Source organism: Dinoponera quadriceps, unplaced genomic scaffold (assembly GCF_001313825.1).
Source record: "Dinoponera quadriceps isolate SergipeBrazil2010 unplaced genomic scaffold, ASM131382v1 scaffold1831, whole genome shotgun sequence".
NCBI lineage: Eukaryota > Metazoa > Arthropoda > Insecta > Hymenoptera > Formicidae > Dinoponera > Dinoponera quadriceps.
This window is the reverse complement of record NW_014556430.1, coordinates 345,893-359,714: the sequence shown is the minus strand read 5'-3', so window position 1 is coordinate 359,714 and position 13,822 is coordinate 345,893. Positions and strand designations below refer to the sequence as shown.

Sequence of the window (13,822 nt, the reverse complement as noted above, 5' to 3'; positions counted from 1 at the left end):
ACTTTCTAATATTTAAGACCGTCTTTATCTTCAAATGCTTCGTAACCAATGAAATAAGCTGTAAAACATCCGAAAATAAACTTAAATATAAAATTCGACTATGACCGGTATTCATAGTCAGATTTTAAATTTAAGGTCGCCTCAAACTTACCTTCAGATGTTGTACGGTTCCTCTAATTGGCTACGAAACATCTAAAGATGAACTTAAGTATAATAATCATAAATATAAGATCCGATTTTGAATACCGGCTTTAATCCATAATCTGAGAGGGAATTTACTATATCTAGACAAAAAAGCAGAAAAGTAACAACCAATCAGAATTTATGGTGGTAGTAATCAGTAGATAAAGCAGAAACTGTCGGCTACCAGCGCGAGTTCTGATTGGCTGCTGCTTTTCCGTCGAGGTGTGAATTCTTCCTGAACGAAACCTTAACGGAGCCGTTTCATTGGCCGCATATCATTTCGAGATGGCACGTAGCCACTGAAATGGCTGCGACACAAATCGAACAGATGGAGTCACTCGACTCAAAGGCGTACATAGTTGCCGATTTGCTGGCCGATCGCGCCTCGTCCCGATGGCAATCTAGCATAATCCCGTGGCCATAGTGTGTTGGTGGTCGTGATCCTGTGCGCATCGTTCTCTCGCGAATAGTGCGATAGGGCAGTACTAGGCTACTTCGTGCTGTCGGTGGCGACGGCGGTGGCGGAGTTGGTGTCAGTGTTGGCGCAACGAGAACAACCCCGTAAGAACGCTGTGGTGTGCATCGGATACTCAATTATGTTACGGGGGCGGTCGCGCGCGCCGCTTCTTCATTGAATTCGCGACCGAGCAACCACCATCACCAATACTAGCAAAGAGAGCGCCGCGTCGGGATTCGCGGCACGAGAGGAACAAAAAGGACACACACGTACTCATACTTAGGAAGAGAGAGAGAGAGAGAAGTAGAGAGAAAATCTGTGTGCTTGGATTGTCGACAGGGATTATCGCGATAGTTTCCCTCGGACGTGCGAGGATTCGTTAGTCCGTTCAAGTCGAACCGTCTCTCTGCCCGTCAATCCATCTTTCTCTCCCTCGTTCGTCGTCTCCCTCCCTCTCTCTCGTCCATTGTAGTTGCGTTGTCAGCGCTCTTCCTCTCACCCTTTAATCCTCCGAAGCACATATATCCTTGTCTCCTTTCAGCAACGCGCTTCGCCCGCCGGGTCGGGAGAAAAGGGTGCTACTCCCTCCCCTGAGAGAGTGAGAGAGAGAGAGAGAGAGGGGGTAACGAGAAAGAGCGGATAGACAGAGGTACCGGGAGGAAGAGAGACGCTGTCTCGCACGCGTCATTAAATGTACGCTGTCGCGTGGAGGAAACCACCCGTCGTTCACGTCGTCTTCGGTCCTCTCCACGTTGTCGAGAGCACGCCAGTACTCGCCCCTTCCCCTCCCTCTTCTTCCCTCCGCATATAAGGTCTCGATCGTCGGCCGTTCCCGATACGTAAATGAGTAGTGCTTGCTGGGCTTAGGGAAAGAAGGAAGAAAGATAAATAAAAAGAATAAGTGTCCCGGTGTCAATGTGCACGCGGCGCCGCACGCTTATCACAACAGCATCGGCAGCAGCATCGTCGGGACGACGGCATTTCTGAAGACACCTTTACTCGATACCGGAAAAAATTCGGCACGATGAAGAGCAGTGCTCTGATGAAGAAGGAGAGCAAGATGCGCATACGTGCTTTTCCGGTGAGTACGACACGAGGTCTGATGCGATAAAGAGCGGCTCGAGGCAGGTAGAGCAGGCATATCGTGATATGCCCTGTCCTCTCCGTCTGTTCTCTCTGCCGTGTTCGTCGTGCGCCCGTGTGTGTGTGGTCTGACTGATTGTATATATGTGTGTGTTCCTGATCATATTTATCCATTCTGCGTCTTTGCTGTGTGCGCGCGCGGGGCCACGATGTGGTGGTGCTTGTATATGTCCGTCGGCTCGTATAAACATAATCCCATAACCTACCCACTCTACCTTGCGTTATCTTTGCGCTTGAAAAATAGCCCAGACCGACGGACAAATGGTGCAATCAGGTCGACGATGCGCTCGATTGTATTACCAGCCGAGTATCAAATTAGTGGCTCGGACCGTTAACGGTTCGATGCCCGCTCTCGCACAAGGCAATTCTGTTTGAATGAAAAACTACCGAATATTGCCAAATGCCTCTGCGATTACTTGCTGTTTGTGCTCCTCGCGCTCGCTTATTGGCGTTTACTCAGCGCGATTTTTTGGCAATTTTTACGTGATTTTTATTTTACTTTATTTTATTCCAAATGTATAATTGCCAAGGGCAATCTCTCTCGTCTTTGCGAAAGTTTGAATGATGTGAAATTGATAGAAAGAGTAAGGTTATACGATGTTGGATTTTTTTGAGCAATTTGTAAGGTCAATCATTTTCAAATACAATTGGATGGGGTTTTGAGAATTTTCCCTCATCGCACACATTGGGGACAAATAGTCTCTCTTAACGCTGTAATTTCGCTTTTTTTCCTCATATAAGAATTTTGTATATAATAATATCTTCACTATCGTTTATATAAACTTGTATATGAATCGATAAGATCAACAATACCTAATAGTTACCATAGCAATGCAAAAGACAGTTGTAATAAAGTGCGGCTATGTAACCATGTCATGCTATATGCAAAATTTTTAAATATTACTATATTTTGCTGTTTGCTACAAATTCTCAATGCTAAAAATATCTTTTTATTACCAAACACTGCAGCAAGGTAAAATAAAGTTAATGATAACTAAACAATGCACATGCGCAAAATGCTATTGACATGAATCCATGTTTGTATAACATTTCGCATGTGTAGATAGATCTCTATAAAATTTATTACATAAAATATATGCTGTATAAGTTCATGTTCTACATTTCAAATCTATCGAAAACAAGTCTTCAAGAATTCAATTTAATTGTTCCTTATTTAATTTCGATGGTGCACAGAGATTAAGAGTTTGATAAAATGAAACTCTTATTTAGAAATGTGTGTTGTCATAATCAAAGTTATGATTGAATAAAAAGCAAAACACACAAGAAAAAAATCTATATAAAAAAGAATTAGTATTACATGACGCAATACCTAAGTGAAGACCAGCAAAGAAGCAGAATGGATGAAATAATTCCTACGTCAGGATTGATACAGAAAAGCAATTTATATCCTATTATAATTCATGATACTCTTGTGAGAATTATTATCTTTTATATCTGTTATATTGTATTATAATATAATTTTTAAAGTATTTTTTATGGTTACAATTAAGAGATATGAAATCAATTTTATAATTTAAATTTAATGCTTCAAGATATTTCTATGAAATGTGTCCTTGTAAAAGAATTTTTAGGAAATATATATATATATAAATCTTACTTCATATCAACTATTATATTTTGCTTAATATTAACTAATGAACTACCATAAAAGATTCCACTTTTACAGACAACTATGGATGAGAAGTATGTCGAGAGTATTTGGACCTTACTGAAAAGTGCTATCCAGGAGATACAGAAGAAAAACAATTCTGGCCTCAGTTTTGAAGAACTTTATCGCAATGCATATACAATGGTTCTTCACAAGTACGGTGAACGTTTGTACACAGGATTAAAGGAAGTCGTGACACATCATCTTGAGAACAAAGTGCGAGAAGATGTTCTTCGGTCCCTACATAATAACTTTCTACAAACGTTAAATCTCGCGTGGAACGATCATCAGACATCAATGGTGATGATCAGGGACATATTAATGTACATGGACAGAGTGTATGTTCAACAGAATGATGTTGATAACGTGTATAACCTTGGACTAATTATTTTTCGAGATCAGGTAACTATCAAATTCTCTTTATGATTCTTTAACTTCTTATATTAAGTCAAGTTATAAAGACAAATATAGAAGCAATTCAAATCTGCTGCAATATAACTTACATTTCGTCGAATGATTTTATATATTTATGAAAACGAAGTTGTTTCACGTGTGTATATAAGTCTGATGTATTTGATATTAATCAATTTCTCGTTCATTTCAGGTGGTCAGATATGGATGTGTGAGAGATCATTTACGAGAAACGTTATTAGGTATGGTCGCAAGGGAAAGAAAAGGAGAAGTTGTAGATCGTAGCGCTATAAAAAATGCCTGCCAAATGTTGATGTTACTTGGAATTAACAGTCGTCAAGTTTACGAAGAAGATTTTGAAAGGCCTTTTTTACAACAAAGTGCTGAATTTTATAGAGTGAGTTCTTAGTTTACTGCAGACGACTGATTGATCAATTTCTAAATACATGTGTCACACACGCTTGCAACATGGTTTTCCATTTTCAGATGGAATCTCAAAAATTTCTGGCAGAAAATAGCGCGTCGGTATACATAAAAAAGGTCGAAGCTAGAATCTGCGAAGAATCCGAAAGAGCGAAACACTATTTAGATGAATCCACTGAGCCACGAATAGTGGAAGTCGTAGAAGAAGAATTAATCAAAATACACATGAAAACCATTGTTGAGGTGCTTTAATGTTATTGTTATTCAGTATTATTGTTATTATCACTTCTTTACCCTTCAATCACCCTCTGATTTATTTAGTTTACAGTATATAATTATGTCATCGCGCCCATATATCACATATTATACATGTTATGAACTATTAATTCACTTTTGTTCACTTTTGTAACAGATGGAAAACAGTGGTGTAGTGCATATGCTCAAAAATCAGAAAACTGAGGACCTCGGTTGTATGTATAAACTATTTGCGAGAGTGTCGGACGGATTACGTACCGTATGCGATTGTGTATCTCAGTTTCTCAAGGAACAAGGTCGCGCCTTGGTGCAGGAAGAGCACGAATCAACAAACGCCGTTTCTTATGTCCAGAACTTGTTAGACTTAAAGGATCGCTTCGATCATTTTCTACATTATTCTTTCAATAATGATAAAAATTACAAACAGATGATAGCGTCAGACTTCGAATACTTCCTTAACTTAAACCCTAAAAGCCCGGAGTACCTTTCACTCTTTATCGATGACAAGCTGAAGAAGGGCGTCAAAGGAGTGAGTAGCATCGAATACGCTACGGATCGCCCAATTATGAGCGTCGTATTGCACAAATCTCTACACAAATCTGTTCGCTTTTAGATGACAGAACAGGAGATAGAAGGGATTCTAGATAAAACTATGGTCTTATTCCGCTTTTTACAAGAGAAAGATGTATTTGAACGGTACTATAAGCAACACTTAGCCAAGCGGTTATTGTTGAACAAGTCTGTTTCAGATGACAGTGAAAAGAATATGATATCCAAACTTAAGGTAAGAAGAAGTATTCGAATCTTTTGATTTCGGGAACGTTCAGTTTGTATCACAGAATCGGCATTGCTTACATTTTAAAGTAATAAGAGTCGGTCTCGCAATAGTTACATTTCCAGTAGCCATTGCGTATAGATACACAATAAGTTCTGAAGCAAGTAGTTTTACTCCAGATACATGGAGTGTTCAACGCTGATCTGGGCATAACGATCAATAAGAAAAATTTGTATGCTGAGTAACCGAAAGATTGCTCGGACATTGAATATTTCGTAGTGTGAAAATTAACAATATTCTTAATCAATAACAATTTATACATATTCTAAATCCGGTTTCCAAACTGCTCATGTGTTAAAGTAAGTGCATATTCTACTAATTATATCGTCTAATCTATAAGATAATGTTATTCATTATCTCCACAGAGATAAAAGAAAATCACTTTTTCCTTGCTAATCTTTCTAAATCATTTTGGGAATTATTATTAATACGTATTCTCTTCCTGTATGTTTCCTATCAAAGATATAGAAAAAAAACTGTGTTATACATCGTTATATAATTTATAACTTTACATACAATTAATAATACGCATTTCTAATATTCTTGTTCATTTAGACTGAATGCGGATGTCAGTTCACGTCAAAGTTGGAAGGCATGTTCAAGGATATTACAGTCAGCAACACTATCATGGATGAATTCAAGGATCATGTTCTTACGTCTGGCGTAAGTTTTAATATAAATCAGATATTAATTTAAAAACTAACAACCGATGAAAGATTGTGCGTATATACTTGAAATATTTCTGTGAGAACGATTATGAGGAATTATTTAACATTATATTCAATAAGATATTGAAATTGGCCTCAATTGTTTTCTAAACAATTTGTTCGCACAAATTACGCGATTTGTATCAAAACAATGTGTATAAAAGAAAAAAGAGATTCTGTAAAATGAACTAATTTACATTTCTTATTGTATCATCCTTTCATTCCTTGTCCCACACAGACGAATCTACACGGTGTGGAAATAAGCGTACGCGTACTCACAACTGGCTTCTGGCCGACGCAATCGGCCACGCCGAAAACTAGCATACCCACCGCACCACGTGATGCCTTCGATGCCTTTCGGCGCTTCTATCTTGCTAAGCATAGCGGTCGGCAATTAACGTTACAACCACAATTAGGTAAATTAATACATTCTTTCCCCTCACATTCTGTCAATTAATATCCGTTTATTCGAGCACACCGCGTTCGACATGCGTGTGCAATAAAACGGACGTTTTGCGTAGGTTCCGCAGACTTGAATGCGATATTTTATGGACCACGCAGAGAAGAGAGCACTTGCGGTGGTTTGGATACTCCGTCGTCTTCAAGTTCCCTCGGAAATGGTAGCAACGCGAGTGGCAGCTTGCTGAGTCAGAGAAGCAGTACGTGTAGTCCACGAAAACACATAATTCAAGTTTCCACCTTCCAAATGTGCGTGTTAATGCTCTTCAACAAGAGAGAGAGGCTAACATATGAGGTCAGTCTTGATATAAATTCTTAATAAACGACCGATTTGAATCACACGCGCGTATGCCGCACGCGTGTATGCCACTACATATATTTATTTATATACATGTACACATATATGGAGAAAATTCTAAAAATGTCACATTATTGTCGCATATATACATATGTATGAATATTGTGTAGGAAATTCAAGGTGAAACCGATATTCCAGAGAGGGACTTGGTCAGAGCATTGCAGTCTCTCGCCATGGGTAAAGCTACGCAAAGAATCTTACTCAAACACCCTCGTACCAAGGAGATCGAGTCCTCGCATTATTTCTGCGTGAACGACAGTTTTAGCAGTAAATTACACAGGTATTGCGTTCACGTGACAATTGACGCGCAACCAATAAGAATCTTGTATCATAAATATATTTGTATCCTTTTCTCTCTCCAGAGTGAAGATCCAGACTGTAGCAGCGAAAGGAGAATCTGAGCCTGAGAGAAGAGAGACGCGCAATAAAGTCGACGAAGACAGGAAACACGAAATAGAAGCAGCCATTGTACGGATTATGAAAGCCCGAAAGCGCATGCCTGTATGTAACACGAAAGCTTCAATTTTTTTCTGTAAAATAAATTTTCTAATTTATATCTAAACTGTGTCGTCGTCATTGTTAACGCGGATTTTTTGGCTGACCACTCCGATACCTTAAAGAAATATTGTCTTGCAAATGTGAAAAAACGTGTGTAATAGAGATATGTGTAATTATCAATCAATACCAATTAATTTTTTTTTTCCTTTTACAGCACAACATACTTGTGACAGAAGTAACAGAGCAACTAAGAGGTCGATTTTTGCCTTCGCCTGTAATAATTAAGAAACGTATCGAAGGTTTAATTGAACGAGAGTATTTGGCTCGAACACCGGAAGATCGGTAAGTAAAACGCAAATCCTTGGGCGAATCCTCGTTAATGCGAGATCCGAGAACTGCTGACCGATAATTTACTTTGATTTGCAGAAAGGTGTATACGTACGTTGCTTAATGCTGAATTCAAATATTGGATGTGTACAAACATGTAAGTAATTTGTAATAATATATACATCCTCTGATATATCTCATATAATGATTCTTCATATTTTATTCACCGATTCGCGTCATCGTTATTGTATTTCCATTACAACATTCATTATTTTCTATTGTCGCTATTGTTATCTTCGTTATTATTTCACTTCCTGTTTGTGAATGAGATTATGTGCAAGGGATGTTCCATACCAACGAGGAAACAATATTTCCGGAGAACGTTCCGATATATGATAACCATCGACCTTTGCAGCCCAAATTCATAACCCGTAATGTTCTTTGCAGGAATATACGATTGGAAAAGTAATTGAAAATGATAGAGCGTCAACGATATCACGAATATAGTTTAATCTTTATTTTGCCGTAACTGTCATACAATAAACATACACAAACACACACACTCAATAAACACAAAGATTAAAGGCTGGAAAGAAAAGGGCGCGTCATTTTGTTATCGAACGCTGAAATCTGTGAGAAAGGTGCTTGATTACAACGTATGCATTATTTTGCATGGTCGCAAGTAAATTTGATCATCCGAAATTAAAATTTATCTTATTATATTCCGTATTTTATTCGTGCACACTAAATTGTAACATAGTACGAGCGAAACACACTCCGCCGTACTTGTTGTGACGGAACATCCCTGTGATTGGAATGAGTAGTAAGATATTATTCTGATAATTGATTAGTTTGGTGGAAAAGGTCGGTAGATGCGTCGCGCAGATAATGATGATACGCACTTAGATTTATATTTGGGGACGCGCATATCTCTTTCTTTCTGAATATTGGATAGTCGTTCTGCTCCCCCCTCCCCCCCCCCCACACTTTTCCCACGTTTCGAACATTCGCATTTGTTTAATTGCAATAGAAAATAACAATATGAGCACTCAATATAATAAATATGTATTCTAAATTAGATAGACCTTAGTTAACATGCGTTTCTAACGATGCAAAATATCGTTAAGTTACTGAAGAACTCGATGAGATCCGCATTGATAATACCGCAATTAGGAACTTTTTTACACTTATAAGACTGTGATTGTCTACGGTAACATAAATACTATCCGAATATATCGTGAAATTAGGAAAGAAATGGTATTTACATATAGTTTTATTTACGTTGATGTCTACCGATTATACATGTAAATAAGCGATGTGAATGTATTACTAAGAATATACTTGTCTCATTTCCAACATATCGAGATTATTTTCAACGACTTCACACTCTCTATATACCCCTAAATTTATATTTACTTCCCAATGAAACGTAAAAAGCAGACTTTCAATTTTATCTTAAATAGCTCTATTATTTTGAGCGTATATATATATATGTGTATTAGTTCGTTAGGATATGCTTGCTCTGTATATTGTATTTATTTCAAATCTGTTTCGATCGTTTATAATAATTAAAAATATATCACAGATGCTATTACATATCTTTCTCGCTCTCTTTCTCATGTGCTGTGATGAACACTCAATAGCTTCCACCTCTTCCACCCAGCTTTTCAATTATTGTTTTCATACGGCTTAATAATCGATCGTTGACTTGGAAAAACATGGAATATTTATTATAGTATACCAAAAGTGGGGATCTACGAATCTGTAAGAGATGCAGAATTTGTTAACGGGATAAAATATGCGTATGAGCTTAAATAAAGAACGGAGAACTTAATAAAGTGCTGAAGTTCAATTTGAACACGTATTATGCGGGCTCACGTTGCGTAGAGCAAGAAAAGCGAAACGAGCGACGTCGTATTTTTATTTTCATTTATAATCTCTTTATTTATTAATATAGAAGTTTTAATATTTAAACGAAGGTTTTATCCTTTCTTACACGAGAAACTAAATAAAAATCAAATCCTATAACACAGCATCTTATTTTATTTCTGAAATATTCACCCAATACATTTATTCTCTATACAAGTCTAATACACCAAGCAGATAGAAAATATACATTTTACCCTCAGATTACCATCTTTGTGAAAGTTTTTATATACTATATCGAGACAACCTACATATATATGTATATATTTATATATACAGCCAAACAATTTTCCTATATACGGTATAAGTAGATTATGCGATTGTTCATAATTCTAAGAATAAATGCTGACATAACTCCTCAAGGTTCATCATAATAGGAATACAAGCCTATTGGCTGAGGTAAGAATACAATTCTTATATGCACAATATTTATATAATTATTTCACACATTAAAGTATGAATGAACGAATGTCCAATTAATATTCCTACTGCTTTTAAGATGCGCCGCATAATAACCGTAATGATTACAATGTTATGATAAATTTTATTGTCTTAAGGAATTTGTAATCGAGATATATATATAGTATTGGGTAGAAATTATTTGTTATGAAAATAATTTATGTAGTTTATGTTGTGTCACAATTGTAACCAAAATTAGAAAGTGATATTCAAATACTACATGTTAAACATATCTTTATTACGTTCGATAAAAACAAATTTTCTTCATTTGCAAGATGTTTTTAATTTTCTGTTAACATTTTATGAATAATTTTCTTCCTATGTGTGACAGTAAAGAACAAATATAGAAGAAATCTATAGCTTTGTGTGTTAACATCTTTATCCATTTCTCAAGATGTATGTCATTACAGATTGCTGAAAACATTGCATTTCAGCGATTAAGAAGAGTGCAAATAATATACACTTCTATTGTATAATTACAAAATTTATTAAAATTATTTTCGCACAAACATCGGATAAGCAAAATGAAATAAAATTTATACGATGTTTGCATCAGTGGTTAACTATTTCCGAGGTCTTTCTAATCCTGTACAGGTACGAAACAAACAGCGTGTGTACACGTGTGTAAAAAAACATTTCACATTCCCACAATTCACAACTTTCTTCTATGTTATCAAGCTATATTTGATAATACATACAGATAAGTTATCTTGTCTACCCGGATTCTTATATAAAAAAAAAAGATTAATATGATTTTCACAGATCGTTAATCTTTCAAATCATGGTAGAAACTGGAAGCTGTAGCAATTAGACAGAAAGATAAAGGCCCGTATTCTGAACCCTCTTTTTTTATTGATGAAAGTGACTGTAAAAGTGGTTTGGAACTACCTGATTGGGTGAGAAACCATATATGAGGTATTTTTAACGATAAAAAAAAAAGAGTTCAGAATACGGACAAAAGTGACTAGAGACCCCATTTCGATGCTTTCGATTATATTTATAGACCTATTTCTTACTCCTTTCATTGATGTTTCAAATGACGATATTTAAACGGAAATTCGTATTTTCAACATGAAATTCACGTTGGACCTTTTAATTTTTGCTTATGCAAATAAACAAAATGCGCATTTCTTATTTTTGGTAGTTGCCGCAAACGCCAGAATACGATTTACACTTAAACTTAGTATACCAGACAAATTTCATATTAAAGCAACGTAAGATAATTCTATACAGGATATAATCGGGTATATGTGCGAGATTTTGTGTAAAGAATGTCTAATGTCGTTAATGCAATCACATTCAAAGTCAAAAATAAAAAAAAAATAAACCCTCATCGATGTTCTCAAGTCAATCGGTTGGGAAACGATTGTATCGTATATTTGGAGCTTCATGTAATGTTGCACATACTACGTAAAAGATTGGAGAATAATAATCTCGTGTCACGATTGGAAGTTTAATTATATTATTATTGTTCCAAAAAATCGATTGGAAATCGAGAGCAAACATTGTTCGTCGTTTATTTGATAATTGTAATCTTAAGATTATTAACAGTTATAAAGCGGTGGCTATATAAATTCGAAATGCGACAATAAATTAACACCTTAAACGACATTGGAAATTATGTTGCTTTAATACATACTGCTACATCTGATAAACGTAACGGCTCTATGTTGAACCATCCATTTTTTTTTTTTTTCACCATCGTGTACATTCCTACAGGATCAAGCTGGAATGTAACGAACCTTCGACACGTTAAACCAAAGTATAACTGCATAGTATATGACTTCAAGTATAAATTGTATACAATATGATACAGTTATTTATCATAATTTACTGTACTCTGGAAAGTCCGTTCCATCTTATTATAAACATTACAATTTGCGTATATTTTCATATTCATCGGTGTTAACCAATACTGTACAGAGTCATCTTAACTTGAATCTATGAGATTCAATTGAATCTATGAGATTCACAGGGATTAACAGACAGGTATACATTGGCTTGAGTTTGAATCAGCTGATAGGCGGCAGGCATCGTGGTGAGTAAAGCTAATCACTCGGGGTTATTCGTTAGACGACGATGATTCCCGCCTCTTCTCGGCATGCTTTTTCGTAAACTCCTCAGCATTCTTCAGAAACTTTTTTCTATCTTTAAGGAACTCCTCGGCTAAATCTGCTCTCAGTGGATGCTCAGGCTCGGGATCATTCACTAACGCTATCAAAGCTTGGATCACTGTAAATACAAATGAGACATTCTTNCAAAAAAAAAAAAAAAAAAAAAAAAAGGGAAAGGAATGACGTCTATCTCATCCTTGTCTTTTGTTAGAGACAGATGTTTAATTACATATATGATTCATTCGCGAGTTACAACGAGTGACTATTATTAGCGGTCAAGCAATTAAAATGCAGAAAATCTGACCTTGGTCTGTTTTCGTCGCAGGCTTCCAATTTTCAGCACTTATAATTGGTAAGCATATCTGACCCTTTTCATCTACATTTGGATGATATATCTTGGTTTTGAAGTTTATCCTTGGCGGTTTGAAAGGATATTCTGCGGGAAAGTTGATTTCGATGCGAAATGCACCTTTGTTATATGGTGGATTGTCCTATAGAAATATCTTATTTTTATGCTCCGTACATAGATGGTAAACTGTGTATGCATTATATACTAGTGAAGTCGTACAAAACTACAAGTTAAGCTTAAAAGAAATAGTCGGAGAATGAGGTATCTTCCAAGATAATCTCCACGAGGAAATTAAAAGCTGATCCAGTCGGTTATATAAGAAATTACTGATCAAGCGATACAGACTACAGATTAGATTTCGAAAACTGTAGACTCATTTTGAGATAATGCGATATGGAGTATGTACACTGAAGCAACTATATGTTTTCTTTTTTTTCTTTTCTATACAATCTCTCACACATTTTTCTCTTTTCTTTCAGTTCTGAGAGCGTAAACGACACGCTCGCTTGTACTTCGAGCGTGAAAAATGAGAGAAAAAAAAAGATACACCTGACAGAAATAGGTCACACAAGATTCTCACGGATGTGCACTCTGCGCTTTCCGCGCGCGTATTTTAGGTTACGTACGTCCTCGAGCTTCGAGGTTTCGGATGACGTAAACGTACCGGCAATATCAGCCCCTGCCAGGTGAGGATATTGGACTCGTCTACTTGGATATTTGTGAAGTTTTTCATCGCCGACGCTCTCAGGTCGCCCAGCTCCTGGAAAAGTCGGAAAGGCGACGGTCAGTGGTAACGGGATAGAAGTGGCGAGAGTGACGATCGGGTCTGAATTTCAAGACGCGCTAGCCACGAGATCGCTCGTGCGAAGTATGCGAATCGGCCCTCGGAAATCGGACAACGACGGGATTGTCGGCATCGGTTACGAGTGACGATCGAGGGCTCCTCCGGTGTCACTGACGAAAGAGAGTGACTGTACACGAGCGATTCCTCACGACCGCCATCCTCCGTGAAGCACGATCAGTCGCGAGGAAGGCTCGTCCGTCGCGCGACGATCTCGCCTCACCGTCGTTGCTTCATCCCCGCGACAGCAAATTCCGAATTACCTTTTGCAATCTTCTCGTAGCAGCCATTTTGAAAATATAATACCACTAAAAGCAGCAAAACCTGTCAAGACCGCCAGTGCGCCGGACGGATCCCTCTCTCATAGTGGCCGCCAAATTTCCTAGCACACCCTCGTCACGTAGCAAC

At 37.1% G+C, this 13,822-nt stretch overlaps 2 protein-coding genes across 10 annotated transcripts; one reads left to right on the top strand and one right to left on the bottom strand.

Moving 5' to 3' along the window:
• The first annotated feature begins 555 nt into the window (after window positions 1-555).
• LOC106747359 (cullin-3) lies at window positions 556-9,753 on the top strand. Of its 9 annotated transcripts, none has more exons than XM_014624799.1 (14): window positions 556-744; window positions 1,508-1,721; window positions 3,456-3,854; window positions 4,057-4,260; window positions 4,350-4,529; window positions 4,699-5,070; window positions 5,155-5,325; window positions 5,932-6,039; window positions 6,322-6,499; window positions 6,605-6,837; window positions 7,011-7,180; window positions 7,263-7,401; window positions 7,613-7,740; window positions 7,825-9,753. In XM_014624799.1, the coding sequence occupies exons 2-14, from the start codon at window positions 1,665-1,667 to the stop codon at window positions 7,847-7,849; spliced, it is 2,364 nt and encodes a 787-aa protein (XP_014480285.1). In that variant the 5' UTR covers window positions 556-744; window positions 1,508-1,664; the 3' UTR covers window positions 7,850-9,753. The 9 variants fall into 9 exon arrangements, with proteins under 9 accessions (XP_014480285.1, XP_014480284.1, XP_014480283.1 ...); XM_014624798.1 differs by having other exon boundaries at window positions 1,182-1,721; XM_014624797.1 differs by having other exon boundaries at window positions 556-909; window positions 1,182-1,721.
• A 1,964-nt stretch (window positions 9,754-11,717) lies between these two features.
• On the bottom strand, window positions 11,718-13,788 carry LOC106747362 (ubiquitin-conjugating enzyme E2 L3). Its single transcript, XM_014624805.1, has 4 exons — window positions 13,678-13,788; window positions 13,238-13,333; window positions 12,529-12,715; window positions 11,718-12,342 (listed from the first exon to the last, which is right to left on the bottom strand). Exons 1-4 carry the CDS (start codon window positions 13,702-13,704, stop codon window positions 12,173-12,175), a joined length of 480 nt encoding a protein of 159 aa, XP_014480291.1. The 5' UTR covers window positions 13,705-13,788; the 3' UTR covers window positions 11,718-12,172.
• Between the last annotated feature and the right edge of the window lie 34 nt (window positions 13,789-13,822).

Bases quoted from the DNA above. Each gene is read 5' to 3' on its own strand.
- LOC106747362 (XM_014624805.1), bottom strand. From the start codon at position 13,704: ATGGCTGCTACGAGAAGATTGCAAAAG. The intron at 13,334-13,677 runs GTAATTCGGAAT...CGACTTTTCCAG, and splicing joins CTACGAGAAGATTGCAAAAG to GAGCTGGGCGACCTGAGAGC. The intron at 12,343-12,528 runs GTCAGATTTTCT...TTGTATTTACAG, and splicing joins TGCGACGAAAACAGACCAAG to TGATCCAAGCTTTGATAGCG.
- LOC106747359 (XM_014624796.1), top strand. From the start codon at position 3,102: ATGACGCAATACCTAAGTGAAGACCAGCAAAGAAGCAGAATGGATGAA. The intron at 4,530-4,698 runs GTGCTTTAATGT...CTTTTGTAACAG, and splicing joins ACATGAAAACCATTGTTGAG to ATGGAAAACAGTGGTGTAGT. The intron at 7,402-7,612 runs GTATGTAACACG...TTCCTTTTACAG, and splicing joins AAGCCCGAAAGCGCATGCCT to CACAACATACTTGTGACAGA.